Raw genomic sequence first — 9588 nt, 5'->3', positions numbered from 1 at the left:
GACAGGTTTTCACAGAGGAATACTTCTTAATGTCATTTCCATTATTAACATAAATCCTCACTGTCTGATCCACTAGACCGCGGCCATCACCTTGGCTCCCCACATTTACAAGATGGAATTGCCGGAAAACGATCTGTTAAATGTTGTATTTGTTGAATGCTTCGTTTTGAAAAGGTCCACTGAAAAGTCTGGCTCATACTTTTTACATATATCTGCGTACAAGGGATTTTGTTGGGCTTCTATTTCAAGGAAATTCACTGACTAGTACGAGAAAACATGCCTTGTAATTTTCAAACTAGTAGGAGAATGTGGGCTATGCAAACACGTTTGATGTACTTCGTGGATTGTTATTTGGACTAGAGATCAATGCGCATGCCATCTATGGAAAATGAATTTATACAGGATAACTTCACCCACAGGCTTGGAAACACTAAGTTTGTTTAACTCAGGAAAGCCTAAGGAAGTTTCTGTCCCACCCAGCACAGCACACGGAAAACTCAGGAAACCCCGAGGAAGTTTCTCATAAAACCTAAGGAATATTTTGTCCCGTTCCACCGCAAAACATTTACTCAGGAAACCCTAACGAATTTTCTGTCCGATTTCAGCAAAGCACATTTGCTCACTCAAGGAAAATCCAAGGAAGTTTCTGGTCCAACGGAAAGAAGTTTCTAGTTACGAGTAAAGTGTGGTGAATCCGTGTTGCGTGAATTTTAAGCATACCCCACCATAAAATGGCCTTTACCTGATTCATCCATTTCCATTCCATTCTGGTGCTGCTTTGTTTGAGTAAAAGATTCGATTCGGGGTTTTCTTGACTCATCGATTTCCAATCCATATTGCTGCTTTGCTAGTTCGTTTGTTCTATTCAGATACAGTTTTGCTTTCAGGACATCCTCCATTGGTGGATATTATAGTACGCGCTCTCTTCGAAGGTAAGTGCAGTAGTCGTATTTAGTTTTTGCTGCTTAATTTGATCCAATATGTCAACTGTGGGAGGGGGAAATATCATGTCAGATCTTACGACGCCTCCCTAGGGATTCAGTCCGGTAGGGTACAAGTTTATCTTGGCCTATGTCAACTGTAGGAGGGGGAAATATCATGTCAGATCTTACGACGCCTCCCTAGGGATTCAGTCCGGTAGGGTACAAGTTTATCTTGGCCTAGATAATATTGGATCCGCAGTTATTGGGTGTCTCGTTTCATTTTAGTTACAGAAGTCTATTCTCATCTTTAGTTTCTTCTGTAGAGCATCCCTGGATTGTAATTAGCTGATCCTAATGGGCGCTTCTACGAAGGCTGTCATTCAGATTATGAATCACAGTCAAGTAGATTAAAGAATGTTTGGCTAAACAGTTTAAAACTGTGTTATTTAGTGACTTCTCATCTTTAGTTTCTTCAGTAGAGCATCCCTGGATTGTAATTAAGTGATTCTAATGGGCGTTTCTACGAAGGCTGTCATTCAGATTATGAATCAGAGTCAAGTAGATTAAAGAATGTTTGGCTAAACAATTTAAAAACTGTGTTATTTAGTTTGGTTAATGCAGTAATTATTTAGGAGTTGGTATATGTATTTGAATATAAATTTATGTTAGTGGAATACTAAATAATATTTCAAATTTGAACTTATTGTAAAATACTTTTGAAAATCTTATTCTTTAATTTTTACTAATGTAAATTCATATACACCATTCTAATTTTAAAAACCTTTATATATACCAGGTAATTATTTTTTCATTAATTTTAAGCTTTATTTTTATACTTGTTAATATGAAAACCCTTAGCCCCCTATATATCCCTCAATATATTATGTCATTTTTCCCTCAATATATATCTCCCAATATGAATTCAGGTGGTATGGTATTGCTTCCGTCCCATGGTATTGGGTTGCAGTATATTTAACTAATTTATTATAAAGAGGTAGATTTTGGGGGATTTTGAAAGAATCACCAATAATTTTTTCAAAATTCTAGTTATAATTGTTAAACTTCAAAATTTTGAGTGCCAAAAATAATAATTTAAACACCAAAAATTAGATTTCTTAAATAAATAAATAAATACAACAACAAAAAACAACGTTCTCACTGTATTAATTAGAAATCTAAAATATATACTTCGGAGATGGTTGCAAAAATCTATATTTTAAAACCCCTCCTTATACTTATACTTACACTCAAACATTATTATTATTATTATTATTTAACATTTTTTAACACTATTTTTCAAACCATTTAACTGACTACTTATTAATAAATATAAAATTTTGGTTTGTGTATTTAAATTACTAAACAATGCGAAGAACATTTAATTTTCAAACCATTTAACTGACTACTTATTAATAAATATAAAATTTTGGTTTGTGTATTTAAATTACTAAACAATGCGAAGAGCATTTAATTTTCCACTAAATCTCCCTTTTCAAACAACAAGAACCCTCTGGACGACCTCGTTTCTTTTACCATGCCCTTTTCCAAAACCTTCTGGCATTCTTTAAATCATTCGAGATGCTTTATTCGAATAATATAATTTCGCAGCTTTTGCATCTGTAAAAGATTCCGTGAATTGACGTCCATACAGCATGGTAGGCTTCCACAGTCGTCTCTGTCCAAGCTCAGCATAAATCTTATGCCCAAAGATTAGTAATTTGAGATTGCTTCCACATCTCAAACTCCTAATATATTTGGTCTTTGTAAAATGTAATATTTTGTGGATGCAATATGCACGCTAATTATGCACTCCGATTAAGCTAATGTTCAGTCCAAGTTGCCAATTTATTTTGTTTAGCTACCAATGAATTAGTATGTATAAATTGAAGTGGTAGTTTAACTGTTTTAAGTTTTGAAAGTTTTGTTGGCGTATTTTTCAATCAGTTAAGGATTCTAAGTATTCAAAATTTTTTGTAAATGATAAATTATAAATGTATCTTAAATAAAAAAATACATTATTTACTGTTGTCTTTTAAATAACAAAAAAATGGTTATATCAAAAAAATCCGTTACTTATTGTTTTGGCAGGTCTCATGTAAACAATTTGCAATTACTGATTGTATGTTTTGGCCTATCAGGTCTCTCATGGCAGAGCAAGTCAACAATTTGCAAAGAGACCGTGTCTACTTTCCGAGACTGGACTATCCTATTGATCATATTGTTTTTTATATGAACCCTCAGCAACTGCATGAGCTGATGTATACTTACTATCAACTGATAGCCTTGTGGCATAATGTTATGCAAATTAATAATAATAACAATCAACAACTCCCTGGAAACATTGTTCCGAATAGAAATGTACAGGTTCCACAGTTAGATCCGGACCGTGCGAACCCTGCGGATGGTATAAACAACTTATTGGCTCTGTACGTGGGAGCCCAGGGGGCTATTTTCAATGCTGCCTTTTTCGTGGAGGGGCGCAGAGGGTGTGAAATTTTGTGGAATCCACTCATTCTGTCAGGGCTGGTTTCATTAGCAATCATAGTGGCCGTCCTTCAAATTTTCTTTCAGCAGTTCACACAACTTCGTGATGAAAACTACTGGATTTGGGTTGCACCAAAAGTTGCATTCATTGTGATGTTAATTACATTCTCAGTCTGCCTCATGTTGTCCTGCACTTCGGTGCTCTGTGTCAGTGGAACTTAAGGTGGGTGGAACTTGAGGACCTTAATGTGGGTGGAACTTAAGGTCCTGGGTGGAACTTAGGGTCCCTACGGTGGGTGGAACCTAAGGTCCTGGGTGGAACTTACGGTCCCTACGGTGGGTGGAACTTAAGGTCCTGGGTGGAACTTACGGTCCCAAGGTGGGTGGAACTTAAGGACTTCAAGGTGGGCTATTTATAACAGTCACGATTTTACAGAAATTTTCTTTTCAACTGAAGAAATCACTCCTAGAGTAGCTCTCAGACATACATAACAACATTCTACAGAGTCTACGAGACTGCAGCTGGGTTGGCTATGCACATGCCTCATCTCGCTGCAAACATTCTCCACCTGTAACTCCTATCACTTTTGCCGCAGTTTTCATTGGCGATCAATATCCACTCAGCAGCCCGGATTGCCATGGATATGCCCAATCCTGTTGGTACTGTCCTGCACCTGCATATGGCAATCAATATCCACCTGGTTGCAGAGTTCGATGGAGATTCTGAAGCAAAAAGCTGCGCGTTGCCAGAGCGATTCGACATCAACATTTCGCAGTTCAAACGCTATCAAAGACACCTCGTATGGAAATAGCGGAAGGACTTTGAACCGAGGATGTGGACATTGCGGGGCTTATATTAAAGTAGAAGTACTAAATAGCTGGTATGAATAAAGTTCGTTGTAAAAACTTGAATAGATTAAGGAGAGTATAGTTAGGAAATTATTACAAAATAAGTTAGATGTAAGCATGTTTCTGTAGTATTGTTTAAATAAATTATAACATGTTTCAAGGTGTCTTAATGTGGTTTAATATATTTTTGGTTGTATTAAAATGCATCGTTAATGGCTTTTAATTTAATAATTTTTTAGATGTTTTTATTTTTATTTTTATGGTAAATAATATTACTTTTTATGATAAGTATATTGTTTTAACGACTTTCGTTAAAATATTTAGGATTTCCCTAAATATTTTACTTGAGCTTTATAGCCTTAAAAAAAAACAATTATTATTATAATAGACTATAGTTAATCTGACATGAGAAGGGCAGCTTGAAACTTTCTAATACAGAAGAAAATGGGAAAAGTACGATGTTGTTGTTGTTGAAGAGAAGTATAATATTATTGTTGTTGTCGAGACTTTCTCAAGTATGATATAAATATTTATCGTATTGAACATCTTTTTGAGGTATGGTAATCTTGAAAAAAATCTTTTAATGTATTTCTATCCTATCAATAACACTCTACAAATTTTCAAGTGGGCGCTGCTGTTCTTCTTTATCATCATTAAAATGCGTTGTGTTCCTTTTCTCACCCTGAGCAATTGAGAGTGTTTTATTTCATTAATTTTTTTTGGTTTGTTTTTTGATTTTATTTTTTTTGGTCTTGAGTTTTATCTGTTATTAATACATTTAAATAAGTTAAATTGTCTGAACATATTATTAGTATAATTATATTTATAAATATAGTTGATATACATTGATATATACATATTAAGTGTAAAATTTTAAAAAACTTTATATCATTAAAAATTTGATCTTTATTGCCATTTGATAGATTTATATTTAAAATGGATCTATACCTATTTTCTCTCTCATGTGTAATGTTTCATTGTTTAAATTGCAATTTTCCATGTGAATGAATTCAATGCCTTAAAAATCTTTTTGGACATTTGAATTTGTATACGACAAAATATGAAACTTGCAATTTCAAAAAATCTTTGCTACATAGATGACCTAACGCTATACCTAGAAAAAGACCAATGTGTAGAATTGTGCTACTACTTGAAATATATTAACCATAAATTTTATTTTTTATTTTTTTTACAACTATTTTAAATAATATATAAATATTTTATTTTTTAACCATCCATAATGTATACATAGTTGACATTGAAATATTTATTTAACCTTGTTGTGCTACATTAAAATAATCTTTTTGTTAGTAATATATTTTTAAATACACATCAATATTATTTTATTTATAACCACATTGAATTTTTTTATCATAATATTTTTTAAATGTCATATATGAATTTTATTTTGAGAACAAAATAAATTACACATCTTCCTCTTCTTTTTTTGTAAATTGAATTATGTTGATTTCAAAAAGAACAGTACAATTTTTCACTTCCTAGTATCAAATACCAGGATCATTCAAGGGTTTTTCCCCCATTTCTCCTACGTGCATCAATCCATCCTTTTGTGTTACTATAACAACTAAATATATACCCATTTTAAATAGATGCATGGTTACCGGTTCAACCAAGGTCATTATTTATTTCTCACTATTCGAATGGTCAGACTTATGATAGCACTTTTGGCCGTAGATAATCAACACAATTATAGTTGATGCATTTTCATTGTCCCTCACTGGGTGATTCTCCTCTACTGAGTAATGAGTTAGTGCTACTAGGGCTTACACAAAATCTGGAGAGCTAGAACTAACCAAGGATGGGTTCTTTGCTGAAAATGATCCTTCTTTTGACCAACAATGTTCTTAGAACCAATCGGAGCCTTTTGGTCCCTCCATCCATGCTAGATTGCTTCAACACCTGGGATCAAAATTCCTCTTTAGAAGAGGGCCATCCATTCTAAAGGTGCTCAAGCTATTGGAACCTTCTGTACTTGAACACTATATTTTCACAATCCAATGGTTGGGTATAATCCTCACCCTCCCACATGATGATGATTTTGTCTAGTAAACCTTTACTAAGGTCCACTTCAACACAAATGTAGATGAAATTGTTGATCCCTTTTCTGAATCTATTGATATCCACTTTAATCGGAATGAACCCATCAAATCTCCAATGTATTTTAGGATCTCTTACCAGATCCATTGGAGGGGTAAGCTTGGGAGCCTAACCCACATAGAAACAAACATAGTCTTCACGCTAGGAGGGTTAAACTCCAAAAATCATGGTTGTATCAAAAGAGAAGCTTTGCCCTAGATTTGAGCCCCCTAATAAAAAACCTTCTACCAATCTTCAATATTTTTAAAGAAAACCCAAAAATAACCTTTCGAAAAATATAGTGGTTCTATGTTCTTGGATCATTTCACGTGAATCCACTCCTAGGGAATAGATGACAAAGGCCAAAATCCATTGAAATTACATATAAACACTCACTATTTATAACCTGCCACCCTCAGGTTAACGATAGAATCATTCACCTCAAGCAATGTGGTCTCTGAAGAATGTTCCACCAAAAAAGCTTAACCTGAGACAGCCTTAGGTGGTTGAGAGATGGGGCCAAATTTTAGGCTTTCATTGAAAGATCTAGACTTCATTGTCAAGTACCTAAAATCTCCCTTACAACCTCCTTTCAAGCTAGAAAATATAGATATGGTGGCATCTTGATTAATGCATAATCTCCAAGATATTTTGTCATCTTTAGTTGTCTCCCTCCATAAAGGAGTTGCATCACTCCCACGTGGATTCTTGTACGCAATTAAATGCCGCCAACTAGCGAAAACATAGTATACACTACTCTGACCTATAAGAAAAGAGACTCTCCCCACATGGACCTGACAAAAATAGGAATTTTTGGAGATCCAACTCCCCAACACCTGGCACGAGACTTTTGTCAAATATTTTGCATTATTACCATACCGTAATGCATATCTCTTTATAAAGTTTCAATTGAAACTTTGCTGACAACCTTACCACTTTCTTCCTCCAGCTCACATATAGAGGACACACCAAGAAAAATCCCCACATCACAATGGAAACACAAAAAAAAATCCACAGGGTGGTGACCACCTTTTCGGCCCTGCAGAAATGACACCAGAGGAGTTTTGTAGGAATGAAAACCTAGTGATGTTGCTTCTCTATTGAGGCATACCCACAATAGGATAATAGCCATTATAATTAGCACTTCTAATGGCCTCAAGTAAACCATTTTCTATATCCATAAAAGTTTTGAAGCACTCTTGAAGCATAAGTAAGAGAATCCCACTACATCAGATTGAAGCCCTCAAAATTCATATAAACTTTGTGAATTTTGATTTGGAATAAAAGGATGATATGTGGAGAATTATGTTATTTCCCTATTGATAGTTTTTACAAAATATATTAGTGTCATGTAACCTTTCAATTTTCCATTAAATTAAATCCTTCCAATTTTTCATACATCTTAACAAGTATGCATGTGCTCTCTCTCTCTCTCTCTCTCTCTCTCTCTCTCTCTCTCTCTCTCTATCTATATATATATATATATATAAGCATGAGCACTAAATTATGCATATTCAAATTTTATGTTTTTATGAAAAAAATATGTTTCTTAGTATTTTTCAAAGTTAATGAATTAATATCTGAGATGGAATTTTCAAACAAGTGTTTTCATGTACAATTTTTTCTTCTATTTAAATAAATTCAAAATCCAAGAGTAGAATTTTGATGAAGAGTCGTAAATATAGATGATGCAATTTAAAAAAAGAAAAAGAATTTTTTTTTTTGTGTATTTTATGTTATTGATTTTTCATTCAGCCCCTTTGAAACTATCCTAAAAAATTTCAAGCATAAGGTTTAAAAAAATATTAGATGAAAAGCATCATATGAATTAAAAAATTTCAAACTCATATGCCGTTGCATAGAGGATTCCTTCACGAATCCAACATGATCAACACCACCATCTAAGGACAAATATTACCTTAAGATCGTTATGCTACAAAAAGGTGTTGTAGGGAATTATATATAAGGGGAGCTAATACTAAGTTTTTTCAGCCCTCAAGAGCTCAATCGAGCTCTTTAGGCAAAATTTGAAATAGCTCGATCAAGTTAAGCCCTTCCAACCATAAAATCCCCACCAACACCAACAACCAAATATTAATGGTAATACTTTACAATGTTATGGAGCTGGAGCTCCATTGAGCTATTGCTCCATCAACCTCTTCTTCCCACCCAAAAAGATTAAAACATAACACAACCAAATGTTCGTTCATGGAAAAATAACGCAAAATTTTTGTTCATGGAAAAATAACATAGAATGCATAAATTACACAAAGATTCCCAACAAACATGGCACATTGGAGGATTCGTTCGTGAAAAGGGGCTGAAGTACCAAACCAAGAGGAAGCTCAAGAAATTGATAGAGAAACAATGAGGAAAATATAAGAAAGATTGATAAAAACAACAATAAGGAGATTATCCAATTCAGCCAATTTAGGCAAATATAGGTAATTCATTGTCTCAATTTTCATATTATCTACTCCATATTGTATGCATTAGGAAATATGATTCAGAAAAGGAAAAAATGGAGAATGAAATAATAGAACAAAGATAAAATAAGTAGTGAAATTAATATCATGTATTTATAAATTGAGATGAGAAAACAACTGAATAAAAATCGCTTAGTGTGATTATAGTTCATTTCAAATCAGAAACCACTTTGAGAGGTGTGATCAATAGTCCATTGCAGATGTGAGCCACATAATAATTTTAATGGTTGAGGGCAACCCACAAAAAGTAAGGATGTGATTTAACCAAAGAAAATTGTTGCATTTCCATATTATTTACCTGAATTAAAATTCATGGCAATATTTACAAGAGGGATTAGCAAAAAGGATTGTCACATAGGTGTTCCAAAACCTACAAACATTAGTTTGATTAAAGCTCCATATCCTTGTGGGACTTAAAAGAGAGAAAATGTGTTAGTATCTAGAAGAAGCAAGAGTATCCATCCTTCCAATGTGCATGTCGAGAAGACATTCTTTGTTAAAAATATAGCAATAATTTTTTGTGACATCCATCATCATAGCATAATGTTTCCTTGAATCCTAAATGATGATCCCTACCTCTTGAAAACCTCACAAATTTCTCCTTTCAATCTTTTGGCTTGATAGGGCCTGACCCAGGTTCAACTTTAAGTGTGCCAACCAACAAAACCCTAACTGTTGGCTCTTTCGGCAACAAGCTACATAACACAGGCTGCAGTCTCAGCCGAAGAAGTATTGGGGGATGCTAGAAC

The 9588-nt window shown here is 33.9% G+C and overlaps 1 protein-coding gene across 1 annotated transcript; it reads left to right on the top strand.

Annotated features, from left to right (window-relative positions):
* Positions 1 to 790: 790 nt before the first annotated feature.
* LOC149255653 (uncharacterized) lies at positions 791 to 4366 on the top strand. The gene is made up of 2 exons (XM_089457264.1): positions 791 to 932; positions 3062 to 4366. The coding sequence occupies exon 2, from the start codon at positions 3069 to 3071 to the stop codon at positions 3627 to 3629; it is 561 nt and encodes a 186-aa protein (XP_089313390.1). The 5' UTR covers positions 791 to 932; positions 3062 to 3068; the 3' UTR covers positions 3630 to 4366.
* The last annotated feature ends 5222 nt before the right edge of the window (positions 4367 to 9588 follow it).

This window comes from Pinus tabuliformis, chromosome 7, assembly GCF_031772625.1.
Source record: "Pinus tabuliformis cultivar Carrire ecotype Pingquan chromosome 7, CPIR1, whole genome shotgun sequence".
Classification (NCBI taxonomy): Eukaryota; Viridiplantae; Streptophyta; class Pinopsida; order Pinales; family Pinaceae; genus Pinus; species Pinus tabuliformis.
Note: the sequence above shows the minus strand (reverse complement) of the source record. Positions and strands in the feature narration are given on the sequence as shown.